General features: G+C 41.1%; 1 protein-coding gene across 1 annotated transcript in view; it reads right to left on the reverse strand.

Annotated features, from left to right (window-relative positions):
* Positions 1 to 315: 315 nt before the first annotated feature.
* The window catches only part of RORB (RAR related orphan receptor B), a 153,213-nt gene continuing 134,920 nt past the window's right edge, over positions 316 to 18,608 (reverse strand). The window contains exons 5-11 of the mRNA XM_033164366.1: positions 17,880 to 18,001; positions 16,244 to 16,376; positions 15,045 to 15,152; positions 12,241 to 12,351; positions 8,868 to 8,980; positions 6,440 to 7,106; positions 316 to 854 (exon numbers count right to left, since the gene is read on the reverse strand). Coding sequence (XP_033020257.1) covers positions 6,951 to 7,106; positions 8,868 to 8,980; positions 12,241 to 12,351; positions 15,045 to 15,152; positions 16,244 to 16,376; positions 17,880 to 18,001 — 743 coding nt within the window. The 3' untranslated portion in view covers positions 316 to 854; positions 6,440 to 6,950. The remainder of the gene's footprint in view (positions 855 to 6,439; positions 7,107 to 8,867; positions 8,981 to 12,240; positions 12,352 to 15,044; positions 15,153 to 16,243; positions 16,377 to 17,879; positions 18,002 to 18,608) is intronic.

Consider the following 18,608-nt stretch of genomic DNA (forward strand, 5'->3'; position numbering starts at 1 on the left):
TGGCTCTAATTCTTTTAAGGGTGGGATACCTTGTGAAGTGCTTTGGTTTGTCAACAAACAGAGGGGCTCAGCTGGATGATTCTTTTGCAATAGGAACAACTTGGTTGTTATTTTACTGCTATCCCATATATTTTTCCATGTGGTAAATCAGCAAAACTGTAGCAATTATGCAAATATGTTACAATTGTCTGTCAAAGATCTTGATCCAAACACACTTACTTAGATTAAATCCCAAGTTCTGCTGCCTTAACAAGGACTTATATTCAAGCAGGTGTGTTTATAATGGTAGTGCAATTAATCCATCCTGGTTTTTTTGACCACAGAAAATGCTTTGCAGACCAAATGCCAGTACTGTACTTTGAAATTCTATTTATATGGTCAGAATTTGATTCTGAAGGATGGAAATTCACAATATGGATCTCGTGCTCACAATCAAAGTGTGAAATCAGTGGTGCATGTTGCTGAGGAAATAGTAACAGTGAATTCAGTTTGTAACCTCATCATTTCTAATAGCTGGCTTGAAAGCCTTGTCTGGGTCTTCCACATTTTGGCATCTCAAATTGTGCCTTGCAACACATTTCTAATAATGGTTTCCTTATTATTACTGTCATTTTATATATCTTATTATTTTAAATAAGGTAATATCCCTGAGTGGCATACAGTGCAACATCTGCATCAAGCAGTGATTGTCATTTACAAAGTGAAGATTTAAAAGGAAAGAATAAGATGGCCCTAGTGTTCGATATACAGTTCTTACAGCATATCAGAGACACTGGTTAGTTTATAGAGAGGAGGCAGAATGGCTGAGTCATGTACACACACACACACACACACACACACACACACACACACACCTTTTTAGTGTCAAAAAAAAAAATAGCTGTTTGTCTCAAGTTTCAAAGTTTCAATTCCATATTTCACCATTGATCCCATATCACCATTTTGGAAAATACAATTGCACCCTGATGCAAAGTTCTTGGATGGGTGGCCGGCGGTGCTATTTCCAACAGGGAGAGATGTGGAATGGTAAAGGAATGGTAATGTGAATCTGCCTGTGCATCATGGCCTCTACTTCACATAATGAATTCCTGGCATAGGGCAATAGCTTGGTGACCTTATTTTTGGATCGGACCATTATAATTCTCGTTTTACTGGTGCAAACCTCACTATATGTGCTCATTTGAAAATGAAAACCAACCTCCCGTTGGCATCCCACCTCCCTCTTTGTCTGTCATTTTTACCACGTTGATAGTGTGGAGTTAAAGTGAGTACTGATCTTCATCCCATGTAAATATATCCTCAGATTCAACAAAAACAGATTCAACCCAAATCCTACAGCTTGGGAGCACCCCAACATCCCAACAATGTAGAACCCACACAGAGTATCAAGAAGGAAAACAAGAAGATTATGTTAGATGAGAGTTAAAAGAGCTCAAGACCTCCCTGCCTCAAATCCTGCAAGGTCCCTAACACAAACCAATCATCAAATATATATTGCATTTGGAAACAGCTTGGTTTAATTGAGTGTCTTCTATTACCCTGTTTTCCTAGCAATCAGTAAAGTAATCTTTCCATTAGAAGGAAATATGACTCTTGGAATTAATTCTTTATACAGAGAGCCAGCAGGAGTGACATTTATACAAAATTAAGTCCCTGTAGAAGTGTAACAAGCAGTCTACATCTGTCTGCTCAGACACTGAGAATAAAGTGGCTCAGTGCTTTTACATTATCAGAATACAATATAAAGTGTTATTGCTGTGTTGGTTCCAGAGGAGGAGAGACAAATCAAGTAAAGGAAGAAGGGATATCAGTTACAAGGACAGCTTCTGTTGTCTCTCCATATCCTGTTATTTTGAAGAGGGAAAGCAGAAGAAAAAAGAAGCAGGAGGCAGGCCAAGAGTATTCAAAGGAGGTTTTTCCTATTCACTTGGCATGGAGCTCAGACTCTTATTTTGTAAAACAATTCTTTATCAGTCACTGAAATCCAGTGCCATTTATAGTGTAACTTCTGCCTGTCTCTCTGTTGTTAAAATCACAGGAGTTTTATAAGGGGCAGAAGGAAATATGGCGATGTGATACCCAAATCCACTTGGCGGGACATAGCCTATGGTGATGGGGTGGGATGTGGAAGATCTGATCCTGGTTTGGTTAACAATTCTAAACATCATTGGATTAAATTTTTAATATATACTTCAAAATAATTCCACTTTCAGGAGAATGCAGCTACTGAGACAGGAGACTGCAGCTATTGAGATGAGATGTAAGAAAGGCATGTATAAAGAAATGGAAGGAAGGGGAAATCATAAAGGAAGAGTACACACACAATGTGGGTTGCCAGTGCAGAGGAGTAGATGAGTGGGAGGGAAAAGGACGGAGTGCGCATGCGCATTCAATTGTCTAATGGTGTCCGTGTCACCAGGAGATTGCAGCTGCAGAGATAAGAAAATAAGATGCATTCTGCTATCTGGAGAGGTCGCTTCCTGGTTCGCATGGAGACGTCCAGAGGAGGTAAGGGAACACTTAGCTACTTTAAACAAATTCAATAGTCCAGGACCTGAAAAGCTGCACCCAAGGCTACTAAAGGAGCTTGCGGATGTAATCTCAGAGCCTCTGTCTGTAATGATTGATAATTCCTGGAGAACAAGTGAAGTGCCTATGGACTAGAGGTGGGAAAAAAACAGTCTATAAGCACTTAAAAAAGGATGCTGTGATTACTATGATCCAGCATAGATTCCCCCCTTGCCAGACAAATCTCTCTCTCTCTCTCTCTTGACAGAGTTACAGGCTTGGTGGATCAGAGGAATGTAGTGGATGTAGTGTATCTTGATTTCTGTAAGGCTTTGACAAAGTCCCCCTTGATATTCTTGTGGTGAAGCTGGTAAAATGTGGGAGTTAATTGTTAGGTGAATTTGTAGCTGGTTGACTGATCAAACCTAGAATACTTACTAACAGTTCCTCATCATCCTGGAAAAAAGTGACAAGTGGGGTGCTGCAGGGCTCTGTCCTGAGACCATTGTTCTTCAACATCTTTAAAAACAACTTGGATGAAGGTATTCATCCAAACTGGGAGGGGTAGCTAGATGAAATTAACAGATTGGAGAAGTGGGCCCAAACTAACAAAACAAATTTCAATAGGGACAAATGTAAGGTTCTACAGTTAGGAAGAAAGAACCAGTCACAGAAATAGAAGAAGAAGAAGAAGAAGAAGAAGAAGAAGTGGAGGAGGAGGAGGAGGAGGAGGAGGAGGAGGAGGAGTTTGGCTAACATTTTCCTTTCTCTTCCTCCCCCACAACAAACACTCTGTGAGGTGAGTGGGGCTGAGAGACTTCAAAGAACTGTGACTAGCCCAAGGTCACCCAGCAGCTGCATGTGGAGGAGTGGAGACGTGAACCCGGTTCACCAGATTACGAGTCTACCACTCTTAACCACTACACCACCCATAAGATTGGGGGGGAGGGACTGGTGTGCCAGTAGTACATGTGAAAAGGATCTAGGGGTCTTAGTAGTCCACTAGTTGAACATGAGTCAATAGTGTGATGCAGCTGCAAAAATAGCCAATGCTATTCTAGGCTGCATCAACAGAAGTATAGTGTCCAGATCAAGGGAAGTAATAGTACCGCTCTATTCTGCCTTGGTCAGAACACAATTTAGTAAGGACACTGGGAAGCTGGAAAGTGTGCAGAGAAGGGCAACCAAGATGCTTAAGGGTCTGGAAACCCATTCTTATGAGGAATGATTGAGGGAGTTGGGTATGTTTAGTCTGGCAAAGAGGAGACTGAGTGGAAACATCATCTGCAAATACCTCAAGGGCTGTCACATGGAGGATGGAGCAAGCTTGTTTTCTCCTGCTCTGGAGTCTAGGCCCTTAACCAATGGATTCAAGTTACAAAAAATGAGATTCTGACTAAACATTAGGAAGAACTTTCTGACAGTATGAGCTGTTTGGCGGTGGAACTATCTCCATTGAAGGGCTGTGGATTCTCCTTCCCTTGGAGGTTTTTTAAGCAGAGGTTGGATGGCCATCTGTCATGCATGCTTTAGCTGAGATTCATGCATTGCAGGGGGTTGGGTTGGATGACCCTTAGGGTCCCTTCCAACTCTACAGTTCTATGATTCCATGAAATAAAGTGCAAGATCTTCACTAGTTCCAATGTAGGTCAGGCATGTAATAATTTTGTTCTCATTTGCAGCAAAGGACAAACATTTGTAAATTACGTTGGAATCTCTAGGTGGCACAGCAAATTAATTTAGGAAATGAAAGTGAATTTGCATGTGTCAGTTAATGTGTTGCTATTTTGGAAAATGGGGTACTGGCTTAAATCACTACCACCACCAAAAAACTCATTATACTTTTTTTTTTTTTACAGCTGTGCTTTTCCAAACTAAAGTCTGGAATGCAGAGAACTGATTTCAATAAAATTAGGAGCTGCATATAGTACAGTATGGACTTTAAAAAAAAAGCTTATCCCAAGTGTGCTGCGATTGCTATGGGCCATTGTTGTCAGAGGGTACAAAGAATATATTTGTGTCATAGAAAAGAGGCAGTAGAAGGTGGAACATAATGGGTTGCAGAAGAAAGGCAGGAGAGGAATCATCCTAAAGCAGCCTTCCAGGAAGGTTGGAAGGTGGGCCAGGGCAGTTTTAGAAGACCACAAATATGTTGCAGAGATGGCAGAGTTTATACATGTATTCTTGTGTCCTGACTAGCATCTTCTATAACCATCCTTGGATAGCTGTTGAAGGACAACACATGCTCAAGGCATCTAAGATGCAGCTTTGAAGAAGTCGGCTAAGAGGGATTGGATCCAGTGTACAGTTGGGAGAAATCTGCTCTTGGAATGGCTCTTCCCTTGCAATTCTTAACACACCTACAACTGTAGGGGTTGGGGAGTAGGGGATAGGTTTCATATGAAATCTCTTAGATGCTAGTGGAATGTTATGTAGAAGCTCTTTTGCTTGAGGATTCATGGTTCAGAGATCAGGGGTATTAATGTTAGGTGCTTCAGTGGGTTGAACTGGCACCCCAGTATTGTTTAGACATACCAGTTGAGCAATGAAAGCCCTGGATTTGAAATGAACTAGTGAAAACAGCTGTTGATTCAGACACTGGGATATTAAAATTGCATTCAACAATGGGTATGCAGATGGAAAGCCTCCACTTTCACCTCACAGCCTCACAATAATACCTTAGTGGATGATAACAGGTTGTTTGCTCTTGTAACTTTTACTTTACTCCTTCAGAGTTACATCACTGGGCTGCTCCATCACCCTTGGGGAATATCAGAGCAATAGTGATGATTTTTGTTTGACGAAGTGTTAATAAAATAAACTCTTTCTGATTCACAAAAAACTGTTTTGGACAAGTCTACATTTTACTCTGTGGTTTAAATACTCTATTGGCATTGTGTCCTATAATATTAGGTTTAATATATGTTTTATCACTGGGGGGGGGGTGTCTCCCAATAACTTTTTCTCTGTCCATTTGAATTATCCAGACAAGGCTTTGGCACCATAATACTAACCTGACTTTTCATTCACTGACTGCGTACTGCATTCACATTATATACAAACTGATCAGAAAAGGTACCATCTTGTCATTATACATGGGTGGATGGCAGAGCAAAATCCTAATTGCCCAACATAAAACTAGCACATTACATGAAGAGTTAAAAATGCAGAAGAGCGTCCCTAGAAAATAGGCATTTTTTAAGCTACAGCAAGTGTTTGCGTATTCCATATGTGTGTGTATATATGTACTATATTGGTATATAGCAGGGATGGCTATCTGGCGACTCATTAACCAATTTCATCCTGAGTCTGGGGCTGCTACAAAATTTGAATCAAGTTGTGGTTAAACTTTGCCTGAAGTTTTATTTGGAGGAAAGGAAATGCTGATTTTATGTGTGTGATTTTATGAATGCTTTTTCAATACTTCATCTCTCTTGGGCATTTTGGAGCTTAGCCGCCTGCCACGGTGAAGCAGAGATGTGCAGCAAAACAGACTTCTGGCACCCGACTGCTGTTTTAAGGATAGAGAATACCAAAGCCATCCATCCCTGGTATATACTATCCATGTATGTATACACACAGGACATGATCCTTGCCCATGTGTTAAAAGATCCCCAAAGGGCATAAGGGAGCCCTGTTTTCACTAATTCCTCTCAGTTTGTGCATAGCATAATGGAAATTTACAGAGAATGGGAAGTCCCTAAAGCTCGTTCATGTAAGCTCAGATGGGGGTATGGGAGGCACACAGAGACCACCCATTGCCCAGATTCCTCTAGAATGCTGCATGCACATGGCCAGGCACACTGGCTGAGGAGAGGCTTGAAACAGAGCTCTTTTAAGCCCCCTGAGTATCCTCCATGCACCCACACGGCATCCAGGCAGGGAAGGCTCATGCCCATATATATATATATACACCTACACACACACAAACCTATTTCCAAGACAGCCACATATTGCCACATGCATTTAACTAGCTAAAACATAGAAATAGGTAAGCCTAGTTTAGTGGAAATTTCTTAAATTATATTTGAACAATAAACAGCAAGAGTAATACCGCAAAATACTCCTCTGTTTTCATTTATATCTACAATAAACTTCTATAAACAGTTTGTCTCCCAAAAACAAAGCCCCCAATAAAATAAAATCAAAAATAAAGGTAACACCCAGTGTTCTATATTTGCAAATTTCTGGTAAGTTAAAAATAAACAAAACAAAACAAAAAGAAGGAAAAAATTAACATAAAGGGAAAAAGAAGAGAAACAAAACCAGGACCCACTCAGAGGTGCATATTTACATTCTTCAAACTGTAGCGGTGAAAAATAATTCTATTAAGTGCAGGACATTCCTAGTGTTGCAGTAGTGACATATTTAAGAAAGTCTCCATGAAAACAATTCTTTTGTCTGAAGAGTGATGCATTCCATGAAATATTCTAGCTTTGCCTTCACTTGCAGCCAGTGGCAGAGTCTGGATTGAACAGTTCCTTGTATAACGGAGGAAACAGTGTATTCACTATATCGGGATGAGATTGTTTAAATACCTGCAGTTTTTCTCCGTGCAAGTTGCAAAGTGCAGTGATAGTTGGTATCTTGGCTACTAACTATAAGACAGACAAAGAAGCAAATTGAGAGAAAGTTTATTCTTAAAGAAATTGTCTCATGAAATCCTGATTTCTAAACTGATTGGCTTTCCCACTGCAATTTTCTTCTAAAAGCAGCAGCTGTGCATGAAAATGACACAGAGAGGTGTGTGCACGGGATTTGGGTTGGGGCTTCTGAGTGGGAAGTGGGGTTCTATATCCTCACATTGCTGGAGCTTCTATTTTCTGGCTACCCGAAGGAACACCGTAGAGATTACCTGGGTCTTCAGATCAACTTCAGAGGGCTTGTTTTATGTGTTAGGCCACTAGGTATGTAAGGCCTTTTCAGTGGTGGCACTACAGCTCTGGAATATCCTCTATGTGGAGCCCATAGGCTCCATCTCTGGCCAGTTTTTTTTTTACAGAGAACACTTTTCATTTGGCAGATTTGTAATGTTAAAAACTTTACTGCTGATGTTTTTCTCCAGTAGTTTTATTTATACTGATGTTTTTAATGTGTGGATTTTGCTTTCTGATTTCCTCTGTCTTGTGTTGTGGACATTCCTATGAGTGCCCTTGGGGCACAGGAGCAGACTATGAGCAATGGAGGGAAATATATTTAGGCACACATTCTATGCCTGTATATTTTCCTTTCCATGGCTAATAGCTCCATGGGAAAGAAGCAGAAGCCCCTGGTGTGAGTGTGTGTGTGTGTGTGTGTGGCTGGGGTGGCTGGCAGCTGCCCTACTGAAACTAGTGTTGCTGGTGCTCATCCAATGATATGGGGTGTGGCAGGGAGGTGGCAAGGTCAGGAACACGGCACATGCTCAGTGGTGGAAGCACCGGCTTGGCTTCTGCATGTTGGGAGAGCAGCTCTGGGGCACTGAGGTCTCACTATGCTGGCTGCTCCTGATGGAGGGGAAGAGTTGGAATTCCCTTCGCCAAACCAAAGACCTTATCAAAATCAGCCCAGCTGCTTTTATGTTTATGAGGTTACTTTTCTTTATAAAATAAACCCAAAGAAGCTAATAATAATAATAATAATAATAAGCATGAAACATCATAAAACAGTTCCAATTACAGTGAAAACAGTTCAGATAACTGCATTCAAATTCACACAATAAAACTAAGATTAGAATACAACAAGTCACAATGACGGCAGTGGGACAGGTCTCTGCTGTAAAATTTAATTAGAGCCTAATAAGTTTTTTAAATAAAATAAATTAATTGTAATACAAATTATCAGAGCATGGGGATTGAAACTGAATTGTTTTTCTTTGAGTTTTTATAATGTATCTTGACTGATGTTTTAAATTGGTGGCTAGCATCAGCAAGCTTGACTTGCAGTTGCATTGTGCCTATTAGCCTATGACCAGCAGATCAGCTGGAGCGAAAGGGCATGCGTTCTAGCTGGGCATGCATTCTTCCCTCGCATATGGGTGGGGGAAACTGCAGGGCCGGGAGACTCCATCAACACAGCCCCAAGCGCACAACCTATTGCTCTACATGCAAATCCTTTCACACACTGGATGCAGCAGATTTTAAATTCTGGGGTAACTTCTAGCATGTGTGTGGAATAGAAGCCATAGCAATGCTTGAAGATCACGTGGTGAGTTCTGATGTACAAGGACAATTCCTGGGTAAGAGCGTGAAGAACTGTTTGATTCAAAGCCTTTGGAGGCAGGAACACTGGAATCACTAATAGCCAATCAGAAAAAGGGGGAATTAAAATCAATATTAATTAACTGTACACTTTTTACATAGGAGTGTCAGTTTGTGTACCTTTGCCAAAGTCTCATCGTCAAGATGATTCTTCTGGATCACATGTTGAAGTGCAAAATAAATCTTTTCCTGAAGCTTCTGGACTTTCCTTGGTTCCAACAGCCAAGCCCGATCTGGCCAAAAGAAATAAAATAAATTCAAATGAAGGCATAAACTAAAGCCAGAAAGATTGAAAGACGACTTGTTGCAATAGCTGTTAGTAGTGTTGTGGTCCCAGTCGCAGAGCCACCCCTCCCTGCACAGAAGGTATAGCTAAGGCATAAAGGAACAAACTCAACCAGACTACAATCTGGATTAGAAATGGACACAACTTTATTGATTCCAGATGCAGGTGGACTTTTGCTCAGGCATTGGGTGTATATCCATTCCAGCTTCCTGCTAGAGGGCTGAAACTTTGACAGAGTCATGGCAAGGTTTATGGTGTCCCCAAGACGCCAAACTACCAAGGTGGCCATTCATACTTGGCTTCTGGACAGAGACTTCCACCGAGGCCCCTCTAACAGGGTACCCTGAGTACGCACCTGCTCTTCGGTCAGGGTGATGCACCAATTCAACTGGGACCTTGATAACTAGGATTCCACCCAATGCCTTACCTGCCCAAAGTTGCTATGGGGAAAGCTGCTCATTTTGCTATGGGAAAGGCAAAACCTTGCCTGTTTGCAGGCAAATTTCTTCCTGGCTCCGAATATGGCAACCATTAGCAACTAGAGCAAGGTCAGGTATTACAAGGAGGTAAACATGATTAAAACAAGCAACTACAATGAAAATATGGTAAAACAAGGAATAGTTAAAAAAAAAGGAATAGTTAAAAACAAGTGACTTAGAATGCAAAATACGTTTAAACAAGACACATTACAAAAGCATGACAAGGAGGGAGGGAGGGAGGGAGGGAGGGTTTGCTCTTCTGCCAGCTGCGATGAAGGTGCCAGGCTCAGTCAGCTTTAAAGCATCCCTGGTGGACTGGAGAAGAAGCACCTGCTTCCCAGTCTGCAAGTGAGGCTCTGCTCCCTCAGGCGCCCAGGATTTGGTGGGCAATCCCACCCTGCAATGTGTCCGGCCATGCCCACGAGTCCTGGCTGCCACGACAGGCCACAACTGCCTTCCACCCAGAATAGGGTAAGTGGCCATTGTAACCCCACCATCAGGAGGAAGTGCAATATTTTAGCTCCCAATCTCAAAGAGCTACGTTTTTAGGACTTGGGTTTATCTGATATTAGCTTTCACTTTAGGTTCAGGCAGCAATGCATTCCTCTCTACCCTTGTCCTGTGGCTTTCCCAGCCCCTGCAAGCTGCTCACATATCTCACAGCTGTACTAGGCAGGTTCTGGGGAAAATAGAAGTTTTGGAATCCTACCGCACAACCTAGCAGACCACTGTGTAAGTCTGTGAAACTTGAAACCACATAACTTTAAAGGACATTCCACTGAAAACAAGAAAGTTTGTTTCCATTGTAAGCAATGTGGTTTGAATGTCCTCTCCCAGTTCCTGCTCTGACTGAAGATTGGTGCTTTCTGGTTCTTGGACTAGAAATGGCATCTTTTCTGCTGTAGTTCTGAGCCACTAATTTTCTCATATGTGGAGATATTTGGCAGTGGCCAGAGCAGTCCTGGTTTAGCTGCTTTCCTGCAATTTTCATTTTTTTCCTTTTTATTATCCTGTTGATGAATTCAATCAAGATAATGCAGCATGTAACAGGGGCAACAAAATAATACTTTGGTTCTATCCTTGAAATATCAAATAACTGCAAGGAAAACTTCCGTAAGTTTTGTAATGGAATTGAATTAAAGTGCAATGGAAACTTTGCTGTATGATATCCAGAGTTATATGGCTATATAGTCCATATGCCATACCTCTTCTGTATTCAAACATGCACACAGCAGCAGTTGTAACTTGGAACATCAATTCTTCTCCTTCTCCACTAATCCTATTTTACAGTTTGGCATGCCTGGCCATTCTACCCTTCAGGTTTAGCTGTGCAAATTGCCATTGCCTGAAAGCCCACCTCCTTCCCTCAGGTGTTAAGATCAGCAGAGAGGTTTCTCTTGGTAGTTCCATTCTCCTCAGCATCTTAAAAGTGGTTGGCATTCTCTCTGGCAGTTGTGTAAACCCCCCCCCCCCCGAGATACGTCTGGCATCTTCTTTATGCAGCTTTTGGCAAATACTGAAGATGCTGTTGCAATATATAGTTACTGACTCACACTTGCATGCATGAAAGGGTTAACTTGGGCCCTGAGCTCAAGCTGCCAATGGGTGGAGTTGAGTAGCAACTTTTGATCCCCCCTTTCCTCTCTCTGCTGTCCTCCTGGAAGAAAGGAGGCATGTGGAATGGCTCCCTGACAAAGAAAATCAAGTGAATGAATCTCTCTAAAATAGATTTTACACCCTGCAGCTTTCCTAAAGCGTGCATGATCCTTTTGTGATGAAACCAAGTCCTTTTATTTTAAGTCATTTGGATCCTTTCTTCTTCTTTGCTTTTCTGCCTGTGGGTGGGGACTTCTTTTGCTGTAACTCCTGAAACTCCGAGTAACCTCTTCAATTATTTGGAAAACTAAATGTCTGATTTATTCTAGTATTTTCATGCAGATTGTTTGTTTAAAGGTGGATGAGGTTAGATTTAAATCTAACCAAGTTTTAATGTGCCTGGTGACTATGAGAGAGTAAAAAATCTCTTCCAAACCTCTTTCTCCAACAGATGTAGCTCTTTATGCTGGCTGTTGACACCTGAGATGTACTGGTATATCTTTTAGGAACCACATCATTTCTGTGATTTCAGGTTGTTTTCAACATTGTGTTTTAATTGTTGTAATACAACAACAACAACAACAACAACAACAACAACAACAACAACAACAACCTACACTGGTTGTTCAGCCCCTGCCCTCTGCCATGTGAAAAAGGAAGAGCCACCAGGTTATGCGCTGCTGTGAAGCACTTTAAAAAAACCTGCCACATGAATCAGGATAAACTTACCCACTATGCAGAAGCACTGCAATATAATACACTATGTTAAAGTCCAAGCCATGCAGTAGAACAGTGTGGTCAGTCCCCAGCTAGCATGTCAGCGGTTTGGGGTGACAGCACCATCCATCACCATCTGGCCAACCACTGCTCATTCCTGCTCTAGCACATATTTACCCAAGTTTGTTCCTGTAAACTTCAGGGATCATGTAGCACAGCTTCAATGCTTAACCTCTTCAGTTGTAATTTTTATTGAATTGCAGGCAAAATACAAGGCAGATCAAACCCATTCAGTAATTTAATGTACATACTTATGTGAAGAACAACAGTTATCAGCATAGGCTGAAAAGAACTGGAAACAGTGAAGTTTCTATGGGACGCAGGTGGGAAAGTATAATTAGTTGAAGATAACTACCTGGTGATATCAGAACAGCAGATGAAAACAAGGCAATTTCCTCCTCAGTCAGCTGCAAGGAACACAAATTCTTTGCAAAGTCAAATGCTTCATTCACGAGGTCATCAGAACCTGTGTGCAGAAGACAAAGTCATATTGCTTCACATGTAATGTTTTCCCAGGAATATTATTGTGATCAAATGCATGCATGTGTCCATCATGCATGGGCATCAGTTCTCTTCCATTTCCCTTACATCCAGACAGTGAAACATATACAGTATATCATGCAGAAGAACCAGTCAATTTCCTATACTAAGAAGACATACATTCTTGGTGCTTCGAGATAGTTATGAGGGAAAGTTGTTTCAATCTTCCCGGAAGAGCTGCTGATTGAGATCAGAACATTAGCATGAGTACATGGGAACTGAGGATATTTTCTGTGGTGTCTGTAAGGGATGTTCAGCAAACACGGCTTTCCCTGTTATCGTACTTCAGTGACAGGACAACAGACCACTTGCCATTTTTCTTATAGCTACTAAAGACAGAGAAGGTCCATTTCTTGTGCAAAAGAGAAGCTAACTAAACTATTGCCTTTGGGCGATTTATTTGAGGCCTTATACAACTTGCCTCACATATATCCTAAAGATACAACAGTTTGAATCCAGAGTTCCTGTTAGTGAAACTCCAGTCATGGGCAGTTCCTACTGGAAGAAGCTGGTTGTATTTTGTTGATTCCTCCTTTCCACCTGCAATCTCTGAAATAACTGCTAAAGAGAGTCATACTCTGATGAACATGGTAGGTTGAGGGAGAGGCTTAAGGGGGAACTGGTAAAAATCATATTTATCCAGTGGGAACCTTAGCTGAATCTCATGCCCTCTCACAAGTTCTTCCACCTATAGAGGTAACTCTGGATCCAACCAGTACCCTTGAGTACGCCAGAAAAAAAGCATTGGATCCAACCTTGTGGAAAACTCAAAAAGAGAAAGAATCAACTATTGTACTGAATGCTACAAAGAAGGCTAGGTATGCTTTTAGTTACTTTTCTAATCTTTCTGTGTAATGAGTTATAGTTTTACAGCAGTCAAAAGTGCAAGTAGATAAATAGCTACCACTCCGGCAGGAAGGTAAACGGCGTTTCCGTGCACTGCTCTGGTCCACCAGAAGCGGCTTTGTCATGCTGACCACATGACCCGGAAGCTGTGCGCTGGCTCCCTTGGCCATTAACGCGAGATGAGCGCCGCAACCCCAGAGTCGGACATGACTGGACCTAATGGTCAGGGGTCCCTTTACCTTTACCTAAGAAGTCTCAAAGCGGCTAACATTCTCCTTTCCCTTCCTCCCCCACAACAAACACTCTGTGAGGTGAGTGGGGCTGAGAGACTTCAAAGAAGTGTGACTAGCCCAATGTCACCCAGCAGCTGCATGTGGAGGAGCAGAGACGCGAACCCGGTTCACCAGATTACGAGTCTACCACTCTTAACCACTACACCACACTGGCTGTGGTGATATGAGGTTCCAATCAAATATATAGTTGTATGTGCTTATTTACTCATTTAAAGCACTTTTACTCCAGTCTTTAAAAGAAGAAGAAAAGACTCCAGAGTGGCTGACAATGTTCAGAGATAAGAAATAATTCCAACTCATCTCCACTGGAGTTTAATGTATGGACCTGTGCCTTGTATTGTGGCTTAAATTTATTTGGCACACTTATAATATAATCCCTTTTCATGAATCAGCTTTACCTTTTGTTCTTAATCACTTCACGAGTATTATAGTTTTACTCTGATTACTCTCACAGTTTATATTTGTGCATTAATTTTGTTTCTACCATACAACAGTAATATAAAGGAGGCTCACAAAAATAAATAAAGCAGTGAAATACAACAGTACAAATGGGACAGCAGCATATTGGCCCAGTAGACAGTACCTGAAGAAGAATCACCACCCCCATTGTTCAGCCCAGACACCTCTGAGGGCCTTCTGGTGGTTCCCTCACTGCAAGAAATGAAGGTACAGGGAACCAGGCAGAGGGCCTTCTCAGCAGTGGCACCCTCCTTTCAGATGAACCCCATTCCTTCAGATGTCAGGGAGATAAAGAACTACACAACTTTTAGAAGACAGCTGAATGCAGCCCTGTATCAGGAAGTTTTTAATGTTTGACATTTTCTTATGTTTTTATATGTGCTGTAAGACACCCAGAGAGCCTGGGGGTATTATTATTATTATTATTAGTCAAGGGTGGTGCAGTTAAGGGCTTATCCACACTTACCCCTGCCTCGCTCTTTCCAGGCACAGGCCTGTGCTTTAAAGCTCTGTGTCCGAGCATTATTTTCTTGCCCTGAGCTTTCCCTGCGAATACTTGCACTTTACTGCTCAGTCAGAGTAAACATCAGTTCAGGTTTTCCACCTTCAGTGTGCGTTAGCATCATTTTTATACCTTACACAGTAAATAAAAAACTTAAGCGGATCCAAGCCCCGACTCACATTATTTCTCCTCTTCCATTTTCCCAAATCTTAATATGGCTTTAATGTTTCTCCCTGCTCTGTTTACCCAAAGGGCTGGAGAAGAAGCATCTAAAATGACGATTACACAATCAGAGGTTCAGATTAATGGGAGTGTTATTAACCTATGAGATCACTTATATGGCAACAAGCAGTGCCTGGGGATAATAGTGGAATCTAACAGATTCTTTTTATTTCAAATATCTCCAGTGGTGATGAGTTGATACTCATTTGATAATATGTGGATGCAAGTGCCACTGTTATATACCCAGATCACATCACAATTTTATGCCTTGGGCAAACAATAAAGAAACCACCCTACCCAAAGCCTTGAACATTTGCATTCCTCCATATTTTCCTTCAAACAGAACAGTGTTGTTGAGTGGATTGAAGGCACGGCACATTCTGACTAAAACCACTTCCAAGCAGCCTGGAAAGACAGCAAAAGTTACTGTACACATATATCATGATGAGTTACTTGCATTCAACCATTTTCTGGAAGCAGAAGGTATTCACAAACAAATTCTTATTCCTGATCTCCACAGCTAGATACAATGGCTGGTGCAACCGAGCCTGCAGCTCCTTTTTTGCAATTGTGGGATTAATATTCTGTGAAAAAGGCAGCGAATGAGCGGATGAGCTGCTTCTCCCCTGTTACAGAAGGGAGAAGTCACAGAATTACTCTAATTTAATCACAACAGTACTGGTTGAATATGCATGGAAACAGTATTGGACTACTCAATTGTGAGAATGTATTGTGGATCACCAAGCCCTTGGTTTGCCTACTTTTGAATTTGAGGTTGTCCTGCAAAAGTAAAAAAAAAATAGTCTAGCATGCTTTGCTCCAAAAATTCCACCCCTCCCCATCTCATTAAGAGAAAAAAAGAACAATTGAATATAATTTTAAACCAACAAAATGTATGTAAAATATTGTGTTCTCTAAACATTTTGTTGCATTTATTTATTTATTTATTTATTATTGATAGGCATTGGAAGGAAAAAATATAGCATTACAAGATAGCTGCTTAGCTGAAATGATGATAATGCAGTTCTGTTATGAAGTTGATTTTATCAGTCTTTTTTGTCCTTTTTCCAGCTCAACATTATTTGCAGGGCAACCCTATCCACGTCTTCTCAGAAGTAAACCCCACTGAGTTCAAAGGGTACGAGCACTTTAAAACTCTCACTTCTATTCAGGTGTAAGGGAGTACAACGGGATATCCGCTGTACATTTAGGTCATAGTCAAATTTTAGGCATTTTTAACACTCCAGCAAATACTTTTTCAGTGACATAGCATGATACCCTGTTTGAATCCTGAAGCTGTTTTATCAATGGTTCTGTAAGCTTTGGTAATTCTGTTCCTCAAATACGGCTGTTAGTAAATTAACTGTCTTCCCCAACCTGATGCCCTCCAGAAGTTGAGCTACAACTCCCTTGAGCCCCAGCCAGTTGTTGTTGTTGTTTAAAATACCTGGAGGGCCCCTGGTCACGAAACACTGACACCATTCCTGTTTACTCACCTGATTTGAGAAGTAGAATTTGATCATTTTGACAGAGCTCCATGAAGCCTGTTATCCGCTTTGCAAATTCCACCACGTACTGAATGGCATGTGTGATCTGGATTGCACACTGCTGCCATAATGCTTCTCTTGACTTCCAGAAGAAATGTGCGTGCGAAAGGAGAGCAGATAGTAATCATAAAGCAAGTTGATCCTTCAGACATTAAATGAATGTATGCTATTCAGCCACATGATCAGTAATATATTGATGACAATTATATGATAGGTGCAGATCCTATGGTTACTGAAGCAATAGGTGGTATTCAACTAAGCTTTACTTCAAGTAGACCCATTGAAATGTATGACATGACTTAAGTTAGGTTTATTAATTTTAATAGGTCTTCTCAGAAAAAAACTTAGTTGAATACCACCCATTGTGCAGATGCTTTAACCTACTATGATAATTACTAAGTGCACAAATTAAAATAGCAAGAAAAAATAAGTATTTAATAGGACTGTTTTGTGGTGTTAAACACAAAAACATATATGTAAGTCCAGGGTGCAAATTTCAGGGTGTATTCACTGCTGAACTGACCTCCTCTGAGGAATGGGGCAAATATAATAAATTGGTCAGATCCTGCATGTTCCTATGGTAATTGATCCAGAATCATTACAAAGCATAGTTTCTAGTAATGCAAGCAGACTTGCTCCACGAGTAGATGCATAGCTCACAGGTCCAGAAGTGGGTTTTATCTAATCATTAGACTCTGATGCAGCAGTGGAGAACTTCCAGTCCATGAGACAGATTATACCTGGCATGGGTCCTAATTTCCCCCAAATCACACCCACCTGCCCCACACCTTGTTGTCATATGTAACATCAGTTGTGGGGGAGCTAAAAAGATGTGGCTGCAAAGGAATAATTGGAACCCTTAAAGAGCACAAGCCAGACATGCTGTGAGTGCCAGTTGGGGGCTGACAAGTAAATCCCAACGGGATTCGCTCCACGATGGACTTCTCAATCAGGAACTCCATAGTGCAACCACTCCCTGCCCAAAGCAGTGTGATGTCAGTGCTGTTCAACAACAACAACAATTTATTATTTATACCCCACCCATCAGACTGGGTTGCCCCAGCCACTCTGGGCAGCCCCCAACTTACATTAAAAAAACAATAATAAAACATTATCATTAAAAAACTTCCCTATCCAGGGCTGTCTTCAGATGTCTTCTAAAGGTTGTATCTCATTGGTTTGGGGAAGGGGGGGGGTCACATAAACGCCATACCCTCCAACATTTCTCCAGTGAAAATAGGGATCTCCTAAGGAAAAGTGGGACATTCCAGTATCAAATCAGAAACAGGGACGACTTCTGTAAATCTGGGGCTGTCCCTGGAAAATATGGACACTTGGAAGGTCTGTTGTTTTATTTGTTTATTGGATGTGCGTGTTGGTGTTCCTCCCTAAGACGTTGCTCCTGTTTTAAAACGTCATTTTTCAAAAGTGCTGTCCTCAAGTGTGTTATCCAGCAATTAATTGGCAGAAATAATGCACAGAACAACAGTGATTAGGAATGAGTAACAACAACAACAATAATTTATATGCTGCCCGTCTGACAAGAATATAGAAGCCTAATGCAATGAGTTGCGTTTTTTGGTACCTTGCTCTGGTATTCTTTGACTTCTTCATATGTGTGGGTTTGCCAGGCCAGCTGGTGTAGTTCCTCTATTGTGTACTGACATGTCTCCAAATGGGACTTAATGATATTCTGTGCAATTCGGTCTAAGAAAGAGGAACAAAAAGGGAAGAAACTCTGCTTCACAATCATTATTATTTTAAATATACGATGTTTTACATTGCTCTAATCATGTTTTCTTTTGCTAAGAAGGCAGGACAGAATTAAATAATAATGTTATCTATTAATACTAGAAAAGATGAGGATAACAACAGCCAATCCTTTACTGCAGAGACCATAGGATGAGCTGGCAGTCTCAAGAACACTTCCCCCATTGCTACAACACACTGGGCACTCTTATTTAGTGGCACTGTACTCCATTGCCAGGATCACATTTAGGGGAATACTGAATAAACAAATCAGAGTAATGTAGAAGCAGCAATTTATTACTTGTACTTTCTATTAATTTGTCTTTGCAAGGGTCAAATCACATAAAACTGATAATCAGCTAACAACAAACACAAATCTTTGGTTGTACATCTTGCTTGAAGTGGCCATAAGGTGATGGCAGAACAGCCACTAACAGTAAGTAGATGTGGAATGTAAGTGCTGCAAAATTTAAGTGGAAGAGATTCAAGCACATATCAGGGAATGTAGACTTGTGCAATTAAAGTGGAGGATACTGCTTTACCCCACCATGCAACAAATCTACTT

This window comes from Lacerta agilis, chromosome 11 (assembly GCF_009819535.1).
Source record: "Lacerta agilis isolate rLacAgi1 chromosome 11, rLacAgi1.pri, whole genome shotgun sequence".
Lineage (NCBI taxonomy): Eukaryota > Metazoa > Chordata > Lepidosauria > Squamata > Lacertidae > Lacerta > Lacerta agilis.